Genomic DNA, 25,492 nt, shown 5'->3' on the forward strand with positions numbered 1-25,492 from the left:
CATAAATCCGGTGACTTAATGCGGATGACATTTACAGCACAGAGTACACACTCACTGGCGATGTGGTTTATGCTTTTGGATTTAAATTGTCAAGATGTAGATAGACGCGCTACAAGCAATAGTACAACCAATAATCAGGCTGTAATGCTGATTTTAAGGGGAAACAAGCTGAACGCTCTAGCAGTGAAGGAGTTTGCCATTAGAAAGTTGCCACAGGTAGGCTGAAGGCTGCACAGCAACCCTCTGCTGTGTGTCAAATTAATGGCAGTTGAGCCCCAGAGGACATGGCACTGGTTAGACGATCAGAGAGTGTGTGTGTGTGTGTGACCTATATTTGCAGCACAGTTAGCAGATCGAACTGTAAGCCTACGTCTGCACATACTACCACTGTGCTGCTTTAAGGGGATCGGAAATAAAAAGAGGAACTTGTCTTTCATCAGTGCGTTAGCCTTAGTTAGAGTGATAAACAAGCTTTGGTGACACCTTACTGTCACTTTCATGCCTAGAAGACTTCTTTTGATAGTGTATTGTCATAAGTCTCCTGATAAAACGACTGATGTGGAGGTGGATTGGAAGATATTTGAGGGCTGATAAAACTGGTGATTTCAGCTCCCTCAGGTGCAGTTTTGCAGCATTAAAAATGCCTGATGCACTTATAACAGATTGTCTTATTTCTACGTTCAGTTAATTGTATAGGCAGTATAGGCATCCACTGTAAATCAATCTATTAATTAACATCCACACATGATATGCAGCCTACTTGAATAACACTCAACCGCTCAAAGTTTTTTTTTTGTCATGAACAGCACATCAACTGTTGGAGGAGGAGTTCCCACCAGCCTCGCTATCGAAATAAACAATATAACCGCACAAGTTACAGTAACGTAGATTTGAATTTCCAAACATCCCTCCTGCAGTCCAGCACGCACGGGATAAACCCCAACCTCTGTGCAAGGTCTCCACCTCCCCCCTCCCCTCCTGACGTCATGCACCGAGCTGAAGCTATTACACGAAAAGAGCTGCTCGTAGCCGCACTACTGTGAATATCTCTATGCTCATAGCGAAGACTGTGTGCAAGGAGGGGAGAGAGAGAGAGAGAGAGAGAGAGAGAGAGAGAGAGAGAGAGAGAGAGAGGAGAGGTGGAGGGAATACAGTTGGATTTGGATACAACTGGAAAACTACCAAGAGCGCGCACAGCACGCACCGTGCGGAAGGCACATCGACGGGTGCGTAGCCAACATTTCACCTACTCCCCGTCCCCTGCGATCGGATTCAGGCGAGAATGGAGCTCCCTGCCGCCGGAGAGCACGTCTTTGCGGTGGAGGGCATCGAAAAGAAGCGCATCCGCAAGGTAACAGAGAGGGAGCATGTTTGCCAGCCGCTGAAATATTGCTTTTGACATGAGCCTCACCAAATGTGTTCTCCTTCTCCACCATCACAGGGCAAGATAGAGTACCTGGTCAAGTGGCGAGGCTGGTCACCCAAGTAAGTCTTAATGCAACATTTCCAATCATTTACCACTGCGATGAAAAAATGCATCATTTTGCAAGAAAAATCAAGTGTTGTTACTTAAAAATGAGGCAATTAAGGGCGTGCGTGCACAGTGTGTGTGTGTGTGTGTGTGTGTGTGAGTGTAAACTGGAAGAGCGCGGTATGTGTTTCAGTGTAACCGCGGATGCCTTCACTAATTTATGCGAGGGAAGGGGGTAGGCACAGCCATGTAATCCCGTTTTAATTATTTCTGCTCTGCCAGCGAATTTACGAGACAGTGGTGCTAAAATGGCCGACTCTATGTTGGTGCTGGAGGACCGTTTGGAGGGAATAGAAAGACTACTTATGTTTGACATTTTTTGTGCAGTTGCATGTCTCCACGGTTGATTTGCTGCAGCGGGAATGTGACTAATGTATCAAATGTATCTAGAAGTAAAAAATAAAAAATCTACAAAAGCTCATCTTTTGGCATTAAACTGGAGGCCTGCCTTACCTGTTCATTCCACACTGAATGCACAGTAATGATGCAGATGTGGGGAGTGTGTGTGTGTGTGTGTGGCAGTCAGAGGCCTGTGTGTCAGTTAGAAAAAATGAAGTTTGACGTGATAGCTCCCTGACAGTTGTTTGCTCCTCTCTGCAGGTACAACACATGGGAACCAGAGGAAAACATCCTTGACCCGCGTCTCCTCGTTGCGTTTCAACACAGGTGAGAGAGAGACGTGAACTTCGGACGAGGCCGCGCGCAGCCTCCAGTTCAGCCTTGACCATATATGGGCATGGGAGGAGGGGCGCTCCAGTAACTCTATCACTGATCCCCGCGCCCCCTCCCCCTCCCTACAGGACTGTCTCCTGGGGAAAAGGCTGGGGATGTGGTAGTGAGAATTCCTAAATCATGCTAATGGAAACATGCATGGATGTATGTTATAAGGCGTAAATTGTAACAAATCATCAGCTTATTATGTGATTTTGTGTCAGAGGGCTCAAAGCATGCCATGACCCAATTTCACAAAGAATAAAGAAGTAGCTGCCTTGTTTGCCAGAAGGTGCATGATGGAGCAGTGCATTTGTTTATAATCATATTTTTTAGCAGTTAATTTGATTTGCAACTGTAAAGCCTTAGCAGGACAGGTGCTGAATTAGCAGCTGAGCACTCCAGAGCCTGACTGTTTTCGTTTAGGGCGCAGGACACAAGCATAGCAGCTTGTTGTGCTTTCATGTGAAGAGGCCAAGCTGCTGCCTGGTGGGATTCTCATCACTACCAGCATCAGGCTGAGCTGTACTTTACTTTTGCAGGCTGATTTCATATAGTGTTTTCCACCAAAGAGAAAACCATTCAACAACACTAGTTTTGACACAACACTATGCAACTGACGCCTTTATTTTGCTATTTAATGTTGTGCAAACAGAATATCTCACCTTGGATGCATAAATTGTCCACCTGCTTTCAATCTTGGGTCAAGAGCAGGCTTAATGGAGGCCTGTGAAATAATCAAAAAATGTCAATCTCAGAGGTTGAGATGCTAATGAATACAAATGCTGCTCATTTTAGCCCTGTGGCGCGTGCACAACAGCATCTTGTCTGGGTTGCTGGACCCAAGAGGCCTGTGAGATATACTCTCTCTGTGGGCCACCAGACCACTCGTGGGACTGGGTAAAGATGCGATGGCTGGGGAAAAGAATTCGCATTTCTGAAAAGGCTAATTGACACGCACTGCTATCCAGCTTTTCCAGTGTACCGCTCTCATATTCCCCCACAGCCGGCCTGCCTGCCTGCCTGCCTGCCTGCCTGGCTGTGTGTGTGTGTGTGTGTGTGTGTGTGTGTGTGTGTGTATGTGTGTGCCTGGCTCTGTGCTGATGGTCATGGAGTGCTGCCTCTGCGCTGTGTGTGTGTGGATTCCTCTCTGCTCCCAGAGGATGGGGGAGGGGATCCGACAAGGGAGGCTGTAATTGCCAAATCTTCTGTGAATAGGGGTCACCCCGTTGGATGCTGTTTGAAATCGCACACATTATAGCATTAAAATGTTGACTGTTTATTGTGGCGATCTTCTGGCAGCTCTGATAGTTTGAACATCTGTAGCAAGAGGGCTAACAATAGCCTGTGTTTACTAATGCCTGGTGAAGCCTGTGTGCAGCCGGCCTTCACCCACCGCTGGTTATTTATGAGCCAATGATGAGTCAAGGTTTATATCAGGGAGCAGTATTTCAGCCTGGTGCTTGGTCTAGTCAGTATAACTACAATAACATGTTTGGCTCTCTCCTCCCTCAATAAAAAACGTTCCAAGAGATGTTTGTTATTAGTCAGATATTTATCGCCCTGCATTGTCAGAGTGTAGGCGTTGTGTTCCGCAAGGCATGTTTTCAACAGCAGCATGTATCCCAGAAGTACTCCACATGTTGTATTTATCCCATTTCATCCCTACCTCATGACCCTAATTAGAGATTGAATGTAAGAAGAGTAAGGGGTGCTGAAGGAGGGAGGATGTTTGAAAGACAAGGAGAGATTCTCCCTGCTGAAGCCTTAATTGAATTTCTCCAGGATAATGAGAATATGGAATGGGCTGATTACCATGGAGAGCTATGCAAATAAGGACCATAATGCTTTGCAGCAGGTCACGTGTGGGCATTCATTAGTCCTTCAAATCCAAATTCCACTTTTGACCTTGAATAGGTAGAAGAAAATGAACGAATACTCCAAATGTCAAACCTGTAATTTCCTGTGTGATATAATTGGATTTTTAATGTAGAAAGGTGAAACACTGTCTGTCAAAAGCAATCGAGGGTAAATATGGTGCAAGAAAATGTAATTATCTTTTGTTTTCACAGAGAGAGGCAGGAACAGCTGATGGGATATCGCAAACGAGGGCCGAAACCTAAACATCTGTTACTGCAGGTAATTATCATCTTTGTCATCTGTGAGACTTAATAGTTTTTGTGGAAATGTTCTGTGTTTCCCAAACCTTTCTGTAAGTGTCACTCTGTGAGAAGCCAAAAGGGGAATGGTCCTGGCAGGTGTTTTAGAGCTGCTGTCATTTTGGTCGTGGTTATTTATAGATTTCTTTGAGAGAGGTGGGGTAAAAAGCAAAGAGAGGATTGTGGTTCTACAGCTGGATTTCTCTCCACACTCATCATGAAACCGGGTTTGTTGCCTGAGGTTACGTAAGCCTTGCTTGAGTGCACTTGAGTGCATTATTTCTTTATGCTAAATAGCTTTATATGCAAAACACAGTTTCTTGCTTATTATTGTAGGGTAGGGTCTTTTTGCACCAAGTGAATCTGTATCAGGAGAACGTTTGCTTTCATTTCCCTGTTTGCAAATGTTTCCAAAGACAAAGATAGATGGCTGAAAGTAACACTCTGTCTATCTTAGCTCTGGCCTTTACAGGACCATATTCTGAGCCAAATGTGATTATATATTTTGAGAGACTCTGAGCTGATTGCTATGCAGTGTCACTCCTTAAGAGGCATACCACTCTGCCAGAGTGACACGTGGCCAGCAATCAGGGATAAAGCGTGACATGTCTGGTGGCACTTCTCTGACCCGAGGTCACAACCAAAGCGTTCCGCTGCAGTGCCCCTCTGACGGCCCAAGGGGTCAGCCTGTACAGGAGGAGGGGGAGGGGATGAGAGGGTGGGAGGGAGGTCATAAGCTGATCACTGACTGGATAGTTGATTTTAATTTCTGATAGGCTTCAGCATCCTGTAAACTTTTAATTGTATCTGAATTTTAGCGTGCAGGTTTACATATTTTAGCTGTAGCACATTTGTTTGCAACTTAACTCATAAAAGTCAGTTTACTTGTCATGCTCATCCTGTGAAAACAGCTTTGCTAAGTCTGAGAAAATAACCCTGATGATGTGATAGGGATGTTATCAGGGTTATCTCATAACATAAAACCCTGCGTTACAAAATGGGGGTGTGGAGTTTGAAAGACATTGGCATTTGCCAGGCAGGGAGGGTACAACACATTGATGCAAGTGGTTGCATTATGGGAAATGTAGGATCTGCTCTTTATAGAACTTGATATATACTTGGGACTACAAATCAGGATATCTCAGCCTCTGTTGCTTTGATTTTTGATCATTCTTTTTTGTTCTGTCCATTGTGAGCCCCTCAACTTTATGGAAGTGCAATACTAAATCGCTTGAGACCCCTTTAAGGCACTCTAGTATTTTGGCCTCATTTTAATTTATTTTAAAGTATTTCTTTAATTGGCTTACTATATTCTTGAGTTGACAGTAAGATTTTAAGGAAACTGGTGAAATGTTAAACTCGGTGTCTCCTCTCTTTCTTCAAGGTACCCTCATTTGCCAGAAGATCCAGTATTCCTGCAGGTTTCGAGGAATTATCTCAGGATGCAGAGGGTAGCCTCAAGTCTGATCCCGTCCAAGTCCAGCGCTCCCAGCCTCAACAGTACCAGCTGAACAGCAAGAAGCACCATCAGTATCAGCCCAGCAGCCAGGAGGTCCCTGCTGACCTGCTAACCAACGGCAAGAAGAAGTTCATCTACCAGCTCAACAGCAAAAAGCACCACCACTATGAGCCTGACCCAAATATGTACGACGCACAGGCTTCTAGGCTCAAAGAGGTGGTCAAAGTTCAGGAACCGGCCAGTAAACCAGCAAATCCTGGCTGGAACTTACCTCTGGCCCTGCAGCAGAAATGGGTTCGTGACAAAGACACAGGCTGCTTGAGCAAAGTCAAAGAGTTGGCAGTGGAGGTGAGGAAACCAGCTGTTAAAGACGCTGAGAGTGAACATGCCCTTAAACCCAATCCTAAAGACGCAACCCTGCCTAGCGCTATTAGCAGCAAAATGAAGATAATCAAGAACAAAAACAAGAATGGACGTATTGTTATTGTCATGAGCAAATATATGGACAGCAACAAGGTTCATGGAGCAAAGGGTAAACATGGGGAATCATCAAGCGAAGGGAAATCCCAAAACACCAAACCATCAGAGAACAATCCAGCACAAACGACCAAAATGGTGGAGTACCCGGAGAATGGTATCCCCAAAGAGATCTGTAGCAGCAGCTCCCTTCCTGCCGCAGAGCATCCTATAAAATGTTCCCCAAAGGACAGACATTTCTCCAAACCTTCGCCGAGCACAGCAGAGGAATACAACACCGAAGTGGCCCGTGGTCAGGCTGATTTACCGGATGATCTACCCCTTCAGCTGACCGCTAGCTCACCCCTGACGTCCTGGGCTGCTGACACCAACATCCCGACCTCGATGGCTGTCGACCAGATCAGGATCCCTTCTTTTCCCAACGGCCGCAAGCGAAAACTATCAAATCCCGCGGAGGACAGGAGCATTTCCAAAACCTACCTGACTTCCAGAAGCTTCAGTGTCCCCAGCACTGTGGTCACGCCGCCCCAGGACAAACCTATGGACCTCCACTGTAGTGGCCCGCGCCACAGCAGCACATGCACATATGAAGTTATGGACTCTGGCAGCCAAGAGGAGCCGATGGATCTCAGCTGCCCAAAGACTAAGAAGCAGGTGGAGCCGGAAATACAGCCGGAGCCTGAGCCTGCTGTCAACACATCTCCTGTGATAGAAGACACACAGAAATCCACAGATAAATCTAAAGAAACACCTGTTAAAAAACTCTCACCTTTTATGGGAAATATCATAATCACTGATATCACAACAAACAGTCTCACTGTCACCTTCAAGGAATATGTTTCTTTCTAAGAAACTGCTTGTAAAATGGGACTGCCAGTGACCGATTGGATGATCCTGTTAATATGTGCATATGTAAAAAAACATCAGAATTTGTATATGTGGAAATTTATAATTTATCTTTCAAATTCAATATGTTTCTTATAATGCTTTATACTGTAACTCCTCTGTGACGTTGTAGCCAAGAAAGTGCCCTCGAGGATTTGAGTGAATGCATTCAGGTGGATGTATTCCACTGAAAAAAAAAATCAGTTTATTTGTCATATGGAGCTTAATGGGATACTTTTGCTGTTGTTTCATACCTGTACCAAACTTATAACCTGAGATGTATGAAGGTTTATACATATTTTGTATGAATAATATTACTTATTTTGGTCCTGATAGAAGGTAGAGAGGAAGCTGTTGAGTATATGGTGATCAAAGATCAAATTGAAAGCACTTAATTACATTTTCATACATTAGCTTGTGTCATTACTAGTGGAGAAACAGCTGTTCTCTTAAGTCTTATTTCACTCTAGACAGGTACCCTCAGACTGAACTGGCATATTTTGTTACATGTTTTGTTTGTGGCCTGTATCAGAAAATATGATTAGTCATGACACGCAAATTTAAAAAGCAGGTGTGTCTGAATACAGTGCAAACACAGTGAGAATAGTGAGGGACGCACTCTGCTGTGGCAACAACCTTTAAGAAATGTCTTTTCTTTTGTCAGGTTTTTGTCTTGCCATTGAGATCGAACAAAGCCGTCTGTGAATATGCTGTTGCAACCATATCTGTTACTATATTGCACATCTCACCTTTAGCAAACAATTATAGAATAATATGTGACATGTTCGTTCTCAAAGGTCAGTTACCGTTAAGAAAATAGTGTCATTTATCAGATGTGTGATTTCCCGTTAAGATGACGTATCGATTCTTACCATAATTAGGTTGTGATTTATTACCTTATTGTTGACCTCACATATCGCTGGAGCTACTTTAAAAATACCTATGCGAGTCTTGTTAGGATTCTCCTAATGTCCGACAGATTAGCAATATTCATCTCATTTTGCTATTGAAGCTCATTATATGATCTGACATGTTACAGCTATTTGCTTTAGAAAAAGCTACCAGGGTCATTACATTCATTATGTTGGTATGTTACACGGATTAAATGTGAGTTGCGAGGCTGGTTTTGCATACTGTTAAATGTGATCCAATGAATGCAAGCTGTTTTGATTATGCTGCTGAAAATTTAAATGTCAAAGCTGTTGGATGTAACCTACATTTGAGTCTAAATTGCCTTCCATGCACATTTAATGCAAAACCAGTAAGAATGCTAAAATGCTATAATAATAAAAATGAAGAGTGCATATTTATTGATGTTTAATTTGTTGTTCAAAAACAATTACAAGATGTCGTCTGCATCAGAAGCTGCAAGTGATTCCATTGAACAGCTTGTTCTTTTTGAAAGATATTTTCGGTCTGTTTGCGCCTTTTTGTTCTCAGTCTTTTGCTTTGTTTTTGTTCATCCTTTCTTGCACTTGGTTCAAAGTCAAAACGATTGTTATAAAGTATGTTCTACCACGAGTTGGTTGACTTATTGCTGTTGGCACAGCTTATTGGATGGTATGTTTCACAATAAAAAAAGAGAAGTGACCTCTTGACATGTCGTTGCATTGATATATGGTGGGTACAAACTGGGCATGTTGTGTGTTGATATATAGGATGTACTTTATTTTATGGGCAAACTTTTCATAGTTTATTCTAGCGTTCCAGCGAAAGATTAATGTATCATTGTTCATGTCCTGCCGTTGTTCTGAAGCCTTTCTGCTCACAGAGAGAACGAATGGAACATTAAACACTAGAAACACTAACTTGGTTGTGAACCATGAATAGAAAAACAGATCATGTTGCATAATCACAAATGATCCTGCACAAAGGGCCCTCTGTATTGCATAACTGCACTGGCCACTTGTATTATTAAAACTTTACCCATGCATTATTTTTCTATTGTAGCTTGACCCCAAGCAGGAATGTAAACACACAACATAACTGGAGGAGGGCAGAAAAGGCTATTATGTAATTCTTAGATTCTATCAAGAAGAAAGGCTTCCTACAGGGTTGGTATTTGACCACCACATGGCTTTAAGTGTGTGTGCAGTCCAGCACAATGTGGCAAGGAAGGGCGTCAGTTATATGACACTTAAATATAATATGTGCAATAAGCTTCATGGCATTTCCAGAACACTGGGTACGTTGTTATGGAGTGTTTTCTCGGAAAAGCCGTGTGTCACTGGGACACAGCAATACTCCCTACATTATTACCATACAGTAACATTTAGATAGGCAAGTTCAGACCTACATAGACACAGATACACATGCAAAACGTCAGGGAGACATTTGTGCATCAGCGTTTATGAATGAACTTAAAATACTGACATTTCGTGACACTGCCAAACATTGTGGGCCTCTTTCAGTCTTTAGGTGGATCATTAAAAGGACTACAGGGCTCTTATCTGAAAATGCAGGCAGAAATTGTTGTGTTGTTACACTGGAATCTCAAGCTGCTGGAAAGATTAACTGTTGAATGTTTTGAAAGATAGAAAGGCCCTGGAATGTACATGCGTGGCGTCTTCTTTAGTTTAGTCATGGGAGTTGCCTATCAAAGAATGCTGCTGCAGAAACAAAGAGGAAAGAAACAAGGAAGAAAGAAAGAAACATGGAACATCTCGCTGTAGATCGGTGGTTTTGCATGCTGCTTTTGGGTTAAGACCAAAGAAAATTATTTTCAAATCTTTAAAGGCCAACAACGGGTGGAACACTAAAGGTAACACCAACATATATACCTTTGCAGATCTGTATGGATCTCATCGGTCAGGCAATTTGTCGGAATTGGGCTACAATTTCACAAGAATTCCCTCAACTTTATATTTGGCTCATTCACGACCTACAAACTCATTTTGACCCGTAAAAACAGGCAGTTTCTCTCCTCTCCTTCTCTGGGCTCTTGTCGATTAGAATAACCCGCCGAAGTGGGAGAATTGAGAGTTAATTAACTTAAAATCCAAATATCGCTGACAGTGACCTGTTATATCTATTAATATTTATCGGAATAAATATATTAATGAACATACAAAGAATGTATTGTCGTTGTAATTTGAGCTGTATGAGCTACTGAAGTCTAATAAGGGCAGACATATGACAACCAATCGATTATGCCAAACAGGCCCATAGGAGACTGTCTAAAACTGCAGCCTAAAGACACACATGACAAAGCACATTTTCTCACTCGCGAAACTAAGTTGATGTCATATGACCAGAACCACACATCAGATGAACACACACACGTCTCTCTCTCGGTATGAAAGCTATCTCTATAGGCCTTTTATGGCTTTGCACCAACTATGTGAGTCAGTCCTGCATAGTGAAACTGAAACATCGTTGAGCAGGGGGAGCATATTTATAGACCAAGTGTGATGTTTCACATTCCCGCTTTATCGTCGTGCCCACCGGCAGCCTGCACAGCGTCGGTTTCTCCGCACACAGTGCAGCCTTGCAGGATTGTGTCAGCAGCAGGATCGTTTGGCTGATTCAAAGCTCTGTGTGTGACCCGGTGGAGGCCTGCTGCTCAGAAAACTGAAATTAATATTTAAAAACAATTAGGGAATTGCGTTGTTAATGTCTTGGGTTTTCTTTCCAAACACATAACATAGTGGAAAGCTTTCGTGATAATCCACTTAAGAGCTGTTTTAAACACAAATAGATCTAACCTAAAAAATCCAGAATAGGCTGAGAAGTGAGAGCCGGTGCTGTGGTGGGGTGTCCTGCTGTAAAGGATGCTTTCTAATTCAAAGCATGCGCTGAAATATAGCACAGCTGCAGATCATAGCCGCGAGGCTTCACAGTTTCTTGCTTGAGGTTTTTCTGTCTGAGCCACCTTCAGCAGAAAATGTCGCCCTGTAAGTAGGACAGTGAACAGCGAGCTGTGTGCAGCAGTTGCCCAGAAACCAGAGAGCCAATAATGTTCTCACAGAGCCAGCACTGTTTATTCATGTACGGCTGTCGCCATTGCGGCTCCTGCAGACTCACTTCTCATCGACTCGCAGCCAAATATGGAGAACAGCAGCAGTCTGCGTGAGGCTGCCTCCTCTCAACACGCACCAGGCGTGCTTTTCTCTGAGCACAAACCGTGCAGGCTATAGCCATTATAGTACCGACAGGAAATGTCGGTCTACAGGCTATGACTATCAAAATGGTGGTTCATATTTCGACGGCAGCCACAACGCATCTTTTGTCCGCGGTGCGCCCGCCTTTGTCTGCTCCACAGCGGGGAAAATTTAAACAGACTGATAGCAGCAAACACATCATTCAGTATCTTATACATGATCGAGAATTAACACGGACAAAACGACAGACTGCCTGCCCGCTTATGTTGCGATTCCATTTTACACATCTGCAGTAAATGATCCCACATCTAATTAACCTCACAAATAATTAGGATTAATTAAAAGCCTATTTACTTTCATTTGTGTAGCTTAAGGTAAATATTAAGTCAGGATTTCATGGTTTATGCAACACAATGAAGAGCGCAGATCAAGGAAAAAGGGAGGGAAATGCATGTGTAGGCAGTATTTTTCAGTAATACTAAGACGCCGTGGTAAATTCATGTCAAATAACTATGAGGATTATAACTAAGAAATAACGAAGATGTCCCCTTCTGTATCCGCCTGTGAAAGCTGCAACGTCTTTTAAAATCGCCACAGTGGCCAAAATTTTTTTGCTGTCGTTCAACGGAAATTTCTGCCCCGCAGACAGTGAAGTCACAGCATCAACAAACACTTTGGTGGTGGATAACTGATGCGGGGACTTTCGACCTGCCTTTTTCTTTTAGTGAATACACTCTTACATGCCTGTAGAGGCTGCATCTACATGTTTGTGCTCATTTTAAATAGACACAGTGGAAAAGAGGAAGAGTCAAAGAGTAAAATCTGAAAATGAAAAAAATCTATTTCCAGTATTGTTACCATGCTCTATTGTGTTTAGAGGATTTAAAAAAAATAATGTAATTCATTTTCAAACCTGCATCTATTTGACCTTCCGCTGAGTTCATTTGAAATGATGATGCTGATGGCCTGGAGGCTTTGGCAGGTTCAGATACACGGATGTTTTTCTTGGCAATATGTAAGATTTGGGCCAAATTTATTATTATTTTATTTTATTATAATTTATCATTTAAAATGAATAGCTGGTGAGTGTAGAACATTGCACCTGAGGTCTGCAGAAAATAACAAGCAATGGAAGTTACAGCTCCGCACTTTTTTTTCTATGTGTATGTTATTAATTTGTGTGATTAATATTCCGAGTGAATATTATCATCACCACCATAGTAGTGGCAAAAAATAAAATAATAAAATAATAATTTGTTGCTGACTGCAAAACTACAAACATTTTATGTTCAATTAAATTATAAGTGCTTCGTTTTATTTGTGAGGTAAACATGAGCCAGAAACAATAGATAAAAAACATAATAATAATAATTTTTATTATAATTATAATAATACTAATAATGTTTCCAACCTCTGTTAATAATATCCCAACAGCTGTAGCTTAAAAATGTATCTTACCACTGCTGAAATCTTTATACAAGAAGGAATGAAGACGAAGATTAAATTAAATCAAATCTTAATTGTCTATAGATGCACAAAACATTCTTCCACTGGTTACAGAAACAGAGCTGGATCTCAATATTTTATCGATTGTTTTACACAAACCAGAGACAGTTCAGCAGGTTTAAAAACGTCTTTTAAATTTAATGAAACTTCCACTTTGTAGGCAAAACAGACTCTGTCCTGAGTCCTGAATACAAAATAAAGTTTCACCTTGGCTCAATTCTTTCCGAAATTCAAAACCCATCCAGGACTTCAATAAGGTAATTTATCCCCTCCGAATAAAACTTGTATTGGTTTTAAATGCTGTGAATATTCTGCTTGTTTTTGAGTGAAGAAGTCGATATTAAAGCGGTCGTTTGGACCATATTTGCTTTTCATGTCCTTTGGTTCGTCTTCTAAAAATCTTTCACATCAGTTGTCATTAATAATGAGTCTAAATAAACCGACTGCCCTTTACTGTTTAAGCGCAATAGATTGAGTTTGTGCGGCGACAAAAAATACACAGCCTCAGGAATGATCATTAAACACCGACCGCCTTAAAACGTTTTTTTTTTTTGCACTCCATTTTATTATCAACGCAATCTTTGTGCGCCACACACTGAATTATGTGCGCAGACAGTGAGAGATTGCGTGCTGCTTCACGGACAGACCCGACGTGCGTAAAATATTAACGCGCAAAAGTCCAATTACGCATGGCATGGCATTACAGGGGCCCTTTTCTTTTGATATTCAGCACCTTGAACCTGAAATGGCTGAAATTGTAAATGAAACCGTGCTGTTGTATGATTGTAGGCTATTAAGCAAATTATTTAAAATAATCAATCCTGAACCTATAAACTAATCAAAATCAAAATGTGTCTGAGGGGAAAGTTTTCACCTCACGCATCCTCAAATAGGACAGATATCTGACCATTTGTGTTCCCATTTTATACCATTTTTATGTAGCGATTTCTATTAGTGAGGATACTACTTGTTTTATTTTATTGTTGAATTATTCATGATTTCACATGTATAGATAATATTTACAGATGTTTTGTGTAACTGGGTTGTGCGTGAGGATAAAACATTTGATAAAACCAGTCATTCTCCTCTCTCATTGGGTTCATTTCTATTTTTTATTCTAGTGAAATTAAACATTTTTTTTCTTTTGATATGGGCTCTTTGGACCCCCCTCGGGGACCTCAAAGGGACCGTGGATCCGCTCCGGGAGCCTCTGACTCTGCTTGTCACACTGTGCCAGACATTCCTGTAGGCTCCAGCAGCCAGAGCAGCGGGACTCCGCCCCTTCACTCAGAAACCCGGAGCACGTAGCAACAACTGAGCCAATGTGCTCTACCGCGATCCGTCCTACCAACTGCGGTGCCTGGCAACAGAAAAAGACGTGATGACGTCCACTCCAGATTGCGTATTATGGGATGTGCGGAATTAAACAACCCGGACAAGACACGGGGAAGCCAAAAATAATAAAAGAGACAGAAATAAACGAGGTGCATGGTCAATCATGGAGCTCTCGGCTGTTGGTGAGAGCGTCTTCGCAGCCGAGTCCATCATTAAACGGCGGATCAGACGGGTATTCGCTGCGTTTTTACCCACAGGCTGTGCCTCTACACCTATTACGCAACCATTTGTTTGTGCAGTGCCGACAGGCAATCCTCTGATAACGTGAATCTGTTACGGATCTGTTTTGCAGGGTCGCTGGGAATATCTCGTGAAATGGAAGGGCTGGTCTCAGAAGTGAGTATAATAGCCGAGGCTGTGAAGGACAGCGCTCCATCCTGGCCGCTCGTACAACTGCACCACCTCAGATTCTTGTCGTTACTCGGCTTGTGGATGTTTTTTTTTTTTTTATCATATCATCTGCTCTGTGTACTGTAGTGCAGTTTGCTGTGTGTCTGGTGGCCTGTGTGCACAAGTCAGGGTTTATAAATGTCCCGCTGATGAAGTCCACACTAGCTTTAGCAATGGCTGGGTTCACCATGCGCCACTGCCCGCTACGTAGTATGTAATTGCAGCGCACGCAGCAGGATTGCTTAGATAAAAGTATTGCGTGCGCGTTGACATGTGATCCGCTCAATGTATGATAACAAACACCTCTCCTCTTCGCTGTGGTGACATAGGTACAGTACTTGGGAGCCGGAGGAAAACATTCTGGATGCACGTCTCTTCGCTGCCTTCGAGGAGAGGTGAGGCTTTGACAGCGCAGCAGTAGGCCTCTCTGCACCAGCGAGACGCCACCGCGCATTCTGTGCTGCAAAAACGCCCTTATAAATAAGACGTTTAGTGTAGATTTTAATCATTAAATCGGATTTTTCGTAAAGGAAGTGATAACAAACGTCAGTGGTGCGAGATGATTCCGTTTGCAGTTCAAATAGCTGCAAGGTGTGATGCCATTTTTCCGATCACAAACAGGTTATCTACTTTATTCTGACACATTTTCCATTTTAATTCGACTTGTTTCTGACCAAAACTGTCCTAAAACTGGGGAAATCTGACTCCATTGGCAGTTTGGCCCTTACTTTGAAAATTAGTTTTTCCGATTTAATTATAGACTAAATAAAGAAATATTTGTTAATGCGCTGTGATTAATCTTTTAATGATTTTCATTCATCAGGGAGCGCGAAAGGGAGCTTTTTGGGCCGAAAAAGAGGGGACCCAAACCCGAGACATTTCTCTTGAAGGTTGGTGAATCTTTTCATTTTCATTTCTCGGTGTTTCGTTTCATCTTCTCGCCTTTCTGAGGCGGCACAGATGATGAATCATTTACATTATATGACAAATACGGCCTTGTTCATTTTGAAACAGTGTTATGATTCAAATACAAACTAGTGGAATGAAAATTACAACCCAAAAGAAAATCTTTCATTTACCCCGTGAGCATGAGGTTAAGTTGGGTACAATATAGGCTTTTAAGCATCCTTAATATATTATACGTTTTATTATCTGACATGCATTCTTTAAAAAAAACAGGGCAGCTGCAGGACGAGGCCTTCACATTCAGTGTAACCAAACTCCAGCTGCTTCTCCTAAACCTTTAAATTTACTCAAGAGACTTCAAATTTCCATCTCTGGGAAACCTCTCGTAAATCTTATTTGCTCTGTCCTCAGGCCAAAGCCAAAGAAAGGACGTGTGAATTTAGAAGAGAGGCTCCCAGAGGGATCCAGGTTTCCTATCCAGTCCCGGAGCATGTCATAACACCGAGGGCCCGGGAGGGTTTACGCGCCGTGGTTCCCACAATCTTCCCACCGAGCGCGGTCAACAGAGGGGAAAGTGTCCACGTCCGACCACCGGAGCCAGAGAGGAGGCCCAGGCCGACTCCACCAGCTGCTCTGACAGTCCAAGAATCCTTCCGGTTCCCCAAAAAACGAGGGCGCAAACCGAAGCTGCATTCACATTATAATCAAGATGAAAGGGGCAGCTCAGCAGAGCCGGACACCAAGCGGAGCAGGCTACCGGAGGAGCCGGTGTCATACGGTTTGTCCAAAATGCCCCGACGCTTGCATCATCACGGAGGGACATCAGATCACAGCCTCGTCCAGCTGACAAAGAGGTTTCAGGAGAAGACCACGATAACACCCAAATCCAGCAGCGAGCAGAGACACGCAGGGTTGTCTTACAGCTGCGCATTCAGTCCAGATGTGCGTGATCAGGGGGGACACAGGACTAGTTGTTTGACCAGGATGTCTCCTCAGCCCAGAAAGATGAAGCTCTCTGCAGAACAGCGCAGACACCAGGTGAAGGAGTGCTGTCTGCCCCGGGAACAACCTGCTGTCATCTCCACACAGTCCGAGTCCATCCACGATTCGTCCACGCGACCAGCCTCGTCCTGGACCCCCTGTTTCACCAACGTGGACTCTGTGACCGTGACAGATGTCACCATGAACTTCTTGACAGTCACCGTGAGAGAGAGCAGCACAGACAAAGGCTTTTTCAGAGAGAAAAGATGAGTATGCGCTTTGGATATAAGTCAGCGAAAGCTAATATATGTATAACAAGCTACTAACTAACACGCCTACTGTAATACTATATTTTTCTATGTAACTTTCAAACGTGTATATACAAATATTTAAAACGCTGCTGGGCAAATTAAAAATGAAACACATGACATTGTGAGTTTAAGGGGTGTTTTGTTGCGGGTTTTGCACTCAATATCACTGCTATCATAAAGGTTATTTTTGTCTTTTTTTTCACTAGAAACTGTTAAACAATGTCATCATAAACAAGCTTATCACAGCCTTTGTGGAACAATCCCACAGTATTATTAACTTGTTCCCCAAAATTTCTAGTCATGTCTTTCACATTTTAAACCAAAAAGCCATGTGAGTCTAATAAGGTTCTGAATTGAAGGATATATATATATATATATATATATATATATATATATATATAAAAGAATGTAAGTAGGCAGCAGGATCGTGTCAAATCATCGAAATAATCAGTCCCACTTAGAGTTAGTGATGTTTGATTGCAGAAAAATGGAACTCCAACATATTTAGAAGACCTAAATAAATTATCCTTTCGTTTCACAAAGTATTGAAGTCTTTAAAAGTAGTCTAAGCCCTAATCTAAAAATGCCTGATTAGACGGCTGAATATAGTATTTTTGTGAAGGCTTTACTGCTGCTGTGTGCACGGGTCGTGTTGTTACAATAAGTTGATCATTCCTGCTGAGCAAGTTTTTGCTTGTATGAATTATTCTAACAACGATTTGTGGAACAGAAGTTAACCCATGCAACAGATAAAAATGTGCTCATTTGGATTTATTTTAAATATAAAAAATAAAAAAATCTGTTGCAATTTTGTATAAGGAGCTTTCTTGTCACATGAAACTACTGAAATACACATCAGCACATCTTTGCATTGTTTCTGTGACCCCACCGGTTCAGTTCAGACAATGAGGGCCTGATCTCAAGTTAAAGAAATCCTGCAATTAATTTGCTTCCACATTTATTTCCACATTTTTTTTAAGTAGCAGTTAAAAACCTATGAACCACATCTCATGAGAATGAAAATATATCTTAGAACTGTGGAGCTTTGGCGGACATAATTACCAATTAAAACTTACAAGCATATTCTTCTTGTTTCTTCATCATCAGCAGCATTATCTTCATCATCACAATCGTTAATTGTACGTGGTCACATTACAGACGGAAAGACTTCAAAGGGCGAGTTAGGCCGTAAATCAGACAGCGAGTCTATGGAGAACTGGTTTTAATTTAAAGATCACTGTAAATGATTTTGATAGGATTACTTAATGGCATCAGTGAGCCATTTGACTTCTGTATGGACAGAAGACTGCAGGATGAACATCTGTGACCCCGTGTCGACTTGAGTGAACGGAGGTTTGTCATTTTAATGTTTTCCTTATTTAATGCTGTCATTTTTAAAGGGCGACTTTCGCTTAAGATCATGTCGATGTTTCCCATCAATGACAGTGTTTTCTGACAGCACGCAACTTGCATCACCTTGAGCCTACAGCATATGAAGGATCCAGGCTGCACTGCGTCAATAAAAGAGCCACTTCTTCCAGGCACAAAGCCTCCATTCATTTGACTTTGCTTTGTCTCTCCCAATCTGACCATCCGGTACTCCTGTGAAGAAGCTTCGTCTGGTTTCTGGCTCATCAATGGTCAATTTAAATGTGAGACGACTCAGACCACTGTAATGTCAAAGTTGAGTACAGGCTAATATCTGAATTTAGGGTTGTAGTTTAATGGAAAATTAAGGTGAAGTACAATTTTCTAGAAATGTATTTTGAAGCAATACAATGTAACATCGCCTCTTTGCTATGCCTAAAATACATAAACTACATTCATCCCCAAATGTTTTGTGAATACGCGTCTATTTTCAGTTGTGGTGACAGATGTAATTAGATCCCAAACTTCAAGATTTAGTGACTTGGGCAGCAAAGGTTTTTCCTGCAGCTGAGACAACATCTGGCCAAATGCTCCACATGAGTGTAATTTACTCAACGACATACCCATCAAACAGCTTTGATGTGATGCAGCCTGAGGGCCTATAAGTTAAACCTTGAGAGGAGCTGCAGCCATCAGAGTGGCCTGCCTGGTTTACGGTCCACAGAGTTTTACCTCCACAAGATGTCGCCACCAGCGAGACCTTGAAACGGTGCCAAATTATTTTTGCACAAAGACCCTGCAGGTTAAAATGAAGTGAAGCTACTCATCCATAAAGTATTAATCACTGGTGAAAGCTGGTTCCAGTTTGAACTCGTCTACAGTATCAGCGGCTGTTGAGTCACAGCCTCCTCCTGTTGTCGGTTTCTCTGGGCCGTGAGAGCCTGCAGCAGACTGCAGTTTGTCCTCCAGATGTGAGGGGATTGTGCGGTGCATCATCCCGCCACTAGATGAAGCTCAAGCACAGAAACACTGACACATTTTCCCCCTTTTATTTTTTCAGTTGGCCTACTTCTGAAATGATCCTGGCATAAAGATGAACAGCAGCTTATAGTCAGTGGTATAAAGTTTGGCTCGTGGTTTATTCACATGTAGAGGAGAGTTTAGACTGAATTTTATTATTTTTACTCAATTGTTGTATTTCAGTTTTTTCTGTTTTCCTTTAGAGGATCATTCAAACGAAGGCTGTAAAATGCGAAGTATAGCTGAACTGAGAAGTTGAGTAAAGAAAAATAATAAACCGCGGACAGCCTCTCAGAAGTGAATGAATTATTGTGCAGGAAGGCGCACTGATGTTAACAGATGGCTGAAGGCTTTTCAAACTGATTGTCTCTTTAGAGAGCAAAGACACAGGCCTGCAGAGGCCGGCAGTCCCCAACAACTGGATCAGTCCTAATTAGAGAACGAGAGAGAGAGAGAGAGAGAGAGAGAGAGAGAGAGAGAGAGAGAGAGAGAGAGAGAGAGAGAGCGTTTAGTGACGCTGAATCATCGCGGCAGAGCGCTTGCAGTCTCTATCACTCACAGACAAACTTTCTAGCCATGCACCGCCGTCCACTTACTTCTGGATTGTTATCTTTGTGTGGTTGAGATGTTGCCAAATGCGATTATTTTGATGTGTATGCTGGGTCTTCACTGCGCAGCTGATCTGTGCAACTGGACTGGAAGGTGAGGAACTTCTCTGATTTCTGCAAGATTATTGCATTTTAAAGAGGGAAAGCAACTCTTCTAATGGCTTCACTAATGTTAATACATCACGGTGGCTACTAATGCTTTATAGATCCGCATAAAGCTAACAACTTTTGGCAGAGTAGTCCATTTATTAACACTGCAGACTTGATGATAAAATCCCTTTAATAATGACTTATTAACATTTATAATTGCAGATTTGATGCTTATTAGATAAGAGACATATGAGCATTTATTAATGAATTATTAACATTTATAACTGCATTATTATCAAATAGAAAGGATAAGCTCCAGCCAGTGGGATCTTCTACCTGCCAACCCAAAATGTGTTCTTATTAGTGGCTTTTGACTGATCTATAAAGCATTAGTAAATTATTTACTATCCACTGATTGAGCCATTGGTATGTAATCCATGCCATACTTAGCAGATATTTGAATTTTGGAAACCTCTTTCACATTGCTGAATGATTAATTCCTCTGTCTTCTCGCTGGATCCAGCGGTTTTGCAGCTGGTGTGGACTCCAGGATTGTACTGCAGGTGCGGCTGCGCTGTACAGAGGGCTCGGTGAGGTGGATATACCCGGGCCAGGCTCTCCGGGTGGTCCTGGAGCCCAACCTGTCCTCCGCCCGGCGCACCACCGTCTGCATCAAACCGTCTCCCTCATTTCGCGGATCCAGCGTGTTCATTGAACGTGCCGGGGAGCTGGAGCTGCTGGCGACGGACGGCGGGCGGCCCGAGCAGCAGGTGTACTGTTTCCGGGCAGATGGTCCGCACAGGCCCGCTATCTACCTCCAGTCCAGCCCGCAGAGTGATGGGCCCTGGAGCAGACGCACGATGGGCTTTAGATATGAGCTGCTGGGCAACAGGAGTGCTGCACCCAACCTGGGCCACAGCGGGCTTCAGAGTGAGAAGACCCTCTCATATTTAGATTCACAAGTCCTAAATAGATGCGTTAATGCATGTTGTACCACTCCGACAACAAGGCAACCTAGTACAAGTTGTAACAAATGGCACTGTTAATGGTTAATACATAATTAACCAAAGCTTTATAAATCAGTTATAAGCCATTAAGAACACCAAGTTTTAGGTTGCCAGGTTGTGAAAAATCCCCTTTACTGATGGGACCACTTACCTTCTGGAGAAGGGCTGCAGAGGATCGTGACCAAAATTCATTTATTAACACCTTATTAAGCATTTGTTAATGGAACACGTAATTCTGCCTTAGTACCAAATAGAAAGGATAAACATCAACAAAAGGGATTTTTCACAACCTGGCAACCCAAAATCTGCTCTTATTAATGGTTTTTGATTATGTTAGTGCATTAGTGCATGCTAATAAGCCATTTGTAACAATTTATAAAGCCTTTATAAATGGTATCTTATTAGAAAGTGGCACCAACAATTCTAATACAGTTTTAAAGCCATGTATTGCATTAACTGTGGCGGAGTGAGAGGGACCCACCAGTCCTAATTCTAAGAGAAAATAGCGGTTGTTTCATTACAGACCAGCCATGCTGACTGGAGCGTGCAGCTGCTGGTCAGTTTTGTGTTTTGTCTGGCTGTCTGGTTTCCATCGGGGGACAAAGCAGCGAGGACAGGGCAGACCACAGGGCGGCTGAAGGGCACCGGGCCAAGGGGTCTGAATTGAGACCGCAAATACTTTGCAAATTCCGCAAATGCCTTTTCATTGTGCATGTCTGTTTATTAGCATTTATCCATGTGTGAGGGCCTGTCCCAATGTGGTGATGTCATTCTGTGTCCATAATAGACATCTGCTGGTTTGATCTTTTCTGCAGTGCCAATCTGGCAGAAGTGTTTGACTCCTGCAGTCTCCTGCGTTGGCTCAGGGGTCGTTCAATTAGGTAGATACAATAGGAGTCAAACACGGGGTCAAGACTAGTGAGGGGTTTTTGATGTGGAGGAGGTGTGGTGGGCAGACGCTTAAAGGAGCAGCATTCCTTCATCTAACCCCTGGTTTCTTCACTCTGTGATGTGAGGAGGGAGATGAATGGAGCCGGTATGTGTGTCACATTTTAGGTCAGTGGAGTGGCAGGGAGGAGAAGTGACACCCATCTCTCAGTCAGTGTCAGTCACAGAGCATTGGGTCATTACAGAGAAAAGTGAGAAAATGATACCTGATGCAGGTTTTCATCATCTTAAATGTCACCGTGCTATGTGGCACAAAACTACGTCTTCATTTTCTGTCCTGATTTTCTCTTCCCACAGCTTCATGCCGACCCTGCAATGATACAGAGCTCCTCATGGCCGTCTGCAACAGTGACTTTGGTGGGTACATATAATCCTACTCTACAGACCCAAGATCTCTTACTTACTGTACTATTTAAACACACTGACAGAGCACCATTAAATTCCTACAAAGATATGTTGGAGCTATAAAGTAATGCAATATAAGGTAATAGTCAAAAGTTTAAAAAACTGAAGAATGAGATTTGGTTTGAGCAACCACTGTGAGATAAATGGTGGATGTAAAACTGCATAAAAGGACATAAATGTTTCCAAATGAAAATGAAATGTAAAGCAACAGCATCAAAACGGGCAGAAATGTACAGTAAATAGCAGTTGTTGAAATAAATTTAGTATATTCATTCAAGTATTGTACATAGAATAAAAATGTATGTACTTATAAGTTATTCTTTCATTTTTTACTTTATACTCCTCCTTTAGATAACTAGTGTAGAAATATTGTAGTTTGTGCTATATTTATTTCACAGCTACATTTACTATAGTTCCTCTGGAGATTTTACATAGAAAACTTAAGATCACTTTATAAAATATGATTCAGTGTCACAACTTATACCAATGCAATGTTCCTTACATGTTAATGTAATCCAATAATATATTATACACATTACACGTTATGTAATGCACTGATTGAGGCCATTCTGAGTACTTTTATGAGTTCTCTTACATTTGATTCTTTAAGTAGTTTGCTGATAATACTTTTGCACTATTACTTGAGTAAGATTTGAATACAGGGTCGGAATACTTCCTCCACCTCTGGTAAATCTTACTGAGATGGATGTTAGAAATTGTTCTTATGGTCTTGTGTATGCCCAGAAAACAGCACCTCAGGGCATGTTCATTTAAAGATAAAGGACAATAAGGTGTAAATGGCTAAAGAAGAAAAACAAAGACAAAAAAGAGAGAAAAGACGATTAGGAGGGAATTTCTCTAGGCAATTATAATCCAAAGCACGATGGTTTTTCCCAGATTATTATTTTGATTTCCTTAATGCATGTAGTGTATAGACATGGTTCTGCTATTTGTTCTTTCAGTGGTCCGAGGCTCCATCAAGAATGTCACCCACGACTCTGAGCGTCAGACATCGTTGGTGGAGGTGTCAGCAGCGAGGGTGTACTGGCAGCGCAGTGGAGTGTTTAAGCAAGCTGCTGCCTCTGGGTCATCTCGGCCCGTCCCGTCTTGGCACGGACGCGTCCGCACACTCCTGCAGTGCCACGTGAAGCCTGGGGACGGAGAGTTTCTCTTCACAGGGTCAGAGCACTTCGGGGAAGCTTGGTTAGGGTGTGCCCCGCGATACAAACACTTCCTGTCTGTCTACCAGGCCGCCTGGGCGGCACGTCGGAATTCCTGTGACTTCCCTGTCGACTGAGGAAGTGTGTTGTTTTAGCACTACTGAGCTCTACCAGTCTTTATCCACAGGCATCCTCACCCGTGGCACCGTGGGGTCCCTGTAATGTTGTCATGTGTCAGCAAGGTGGCATCCAGCATCACCAGGAGGGATGAAGCTACTGAATTGCTGGTTAAACAAAACAAACAAACATACAAAAAAAAAACACATTTGGAGGAGCAGAGCAGGGGCCAACAGCAGGGCCTCCTGCACTGAGGCTCAGAGAGGGCCGGCCTTTGTCTCTCTCTCATCACTGCCCTCGGTCCTCGGAGACTAAGAAGGGGTTGGGTTGCTGTTCTCTCTTTGTGCTTCTCTCCACATCAACCGCCGCTCACTTTGCTGGCTCTGTGTGACAACTGCCCTCTGAACTGAGGTGGGAGGGAAGACTGGAGCACAGCCATTTGTAACCGACAGTTTGTACATAAACAATTGTGACATTGTTTTCATTCTGACTCATCTGTGCTAAACTTTCAAATCCTCTTTGCTCTGTCTATTTATATTTGTTATACTCTACACATGACCTTTGAATGAAATGTTTTTGCATCAGGATTATTGTGCTTATAATGCAAAATAAATCCTCTGAAGACTCCACTGTACTGTGATCACATTTCTTTTGCCATTTGTTCAAAGGATGATTTGTTACATTGTTCAAATCAGGTAAGAAAAGCCTATTTCTTCAGCAAGACTGGGTATTTTAATATTTTAACAAAAAAGTTAACATCAAATCAAACATTTCCCCATTTTGATTTACCCATTCACTGTTGACTTGAACACTTGACTGTTGACTGTTTTAATATGCTGTACAAAAATGAACATTTGATATGTGGCATACAGCATGGCAATCAGTAGAATTTGTTTTTTATTATTAGATACAAATCTACATTTCATATTGTGTTTTTGAATAAATGCAAAAAAAATGTCATTGTGATTTGCAGATTTAAAAAAAAATTAAGAGAGAATGTGGTCAGTTCATGTAGCTGTGGGTCTGATGAAGTGAACAGAGCTCATGAACAGTGCATAAAAATCTAAATTTCATGAGGTCCGCCAGTTCACAAGAATTCTCTGGCCCCTTAACCCTCTGTGCCCTTTTTGATAGGTGGCTCTGTAAAGGCTTAAATTAACTTACACCCCCATTTCCCATCATATGCTGCATAATTTCTGTTTTTTTTTTCAGGAGAATGGGATTTAAAGCTGAAATGTCCTACAAGCTTATTTTGGCCCTTTCCTTTTACATCCCATCTTTTCCCCTGTAATCAGATTCTTATGATAAGAGGATAGCCTTACCATAAAATTAAATACAAAATCTCCTTAGACGGCCAAAGCTCTGAGAAGACTGAATTGTAAGTTTCTTTTGAGTTGTGTGGCCCCTGCATCATGGCCTGAGAAGACAAATGGACAGATGTGAGGCCCCAAAGCCCGGGGATCCTCCCCCTCAGCCCCTCCCAGAAGAGGGGAACAATTAATTGACTTTTAAAGCAACTGCTTTCTTAGCCTATTCCACACTTCTCCTTGGCTGAGCAGGGCTCACAAATTGGTGTGTTGGACTTTTTATGAGGACTAAATAGCTGCCAATGAAAGTGTAAATGACTGTGTGGTGAATGGGGCCCACACAATAGCCCTGCAGTGACAAGGCCCCTAGCAGACATAATGACCATTGTCACGGCGGCTGTCATCTAGAAACCATCAGGGCTCATGAATCCAAGAAGCCAGAGGCGGAGGACTCCCTGCCTTTTTCTCTCACTCAGTCCACATTTTGACTTCTCGTGTAATTCTGCTCTGCTTGTTATCTTTCATATTTCTCTCTATTGCTCCTCTTTGTTTGCGTGTCTTGCCCTTCAGTTTCAGTTAAAACTTGATTTTAGACAAGCACGACATACATTAAAGATGTCTCAGCTACTAAAAACATACTTCTGGACTTTT

General features: G+C 42.4%; 3 protein-coding genes across 4 annotated transcripts; all 3 read left to right on the forward strand.

The window, feature by feature from the left end:
• Nucleotides 1–977: 977 nt before the first annotated feature.
• cbx4 (chromobox homolog 4 (Pc class homolog, Drosophila)) lies at nt 978–8,820 on the forward strand. Its single transcript, XM_044180942.1, has 5 exons — nt 978–1,351; nt 1,442–1,485; nt 2,132–2,197; nt 4,315–4,381; nt 5,786–8,820. The coding sequence occupies exons 1-5, from the start codon at nt 1,283–1,285 to the stop codon at nt 7,184–7,186; spliced, it is 1,647 nt and encodes a 548-aa protein (XP_044036877.1). The 5' UTR covers nt 978–1,282; the 3' UTR covers nt 7,187–8,820.
• Nucleotides 8,821–14,118: 5,298 nt separating this feature from the next.
• cbx8a (chromobox homolog 8a (Pc class homolog, Drosophila)) lies at nt 14,119–16,928 on the forward strand. Of its 2 annotated transcripts, XM_044180943.1 has the most exons (5): nt 14,119–14,395; nt 14,516–14,559; nt 14,943–15,008; nt 15,437–15,503; nt 15,931–16,928. In XM_044180943.1, exons 1-5 carry the CDS (start codon nt 14,327–14,329, stop codon nt 16,768–16,770), a joined length of 1,086 nt encoding a protein of 361 aa, XP_044036878.1. In that variant the 5' UTR covers nt 14,119–14,326; the 3' UTR covers nt 16,771–16,928. The 2 variants fall into 2 exon arrangements, with proteins under 2 accessions (XP_044036878.1, XP_044036879.1); XM_044180944.1 differs by lacking the exon at nt 14,943–15,008 and having other exon boundaries at nt 14,144–14,395.
• Nucleotides 16,929–17,470: 542 nt separating this feature from the next.
• LOC122868714 (meteorin-like protein) lies at nt 17,471–25,492 on the forward strand. The gene is made up of 4 exons (XM_044180945.1): nt 17,471–19,901; nt 20,421–20,827; nt 22,150–22,209; nt 23,220–25,492. Exons 1-4 carry the CDS (start codon nt 19,825–19,827, stop codon nt 23,552–23,554), a joined length of 879 nt encoding a protein of 292 aa, XP_044036880.1. The 5' UTR covers nt 17,471–19,824; the 3' UTR covers nt 23,555–25,492.

Source organism: Siniperca chuatsi, linkage group LG21 (genome assembly GCF_020085105.1).
Source record: "Siniperca chuatsi isolate FFG_IHB_CAS linkage group LG21, ASM2008510v1, whole genome shotgun sequence".
NCBI classification, from domain to species: domain Eukaryota; kingdom Metazoa; phylum Chordata; class Actinopteri; order Centrarchiformes; family Sinipercidae; genus Siniperca; species Siniperca chuatsi.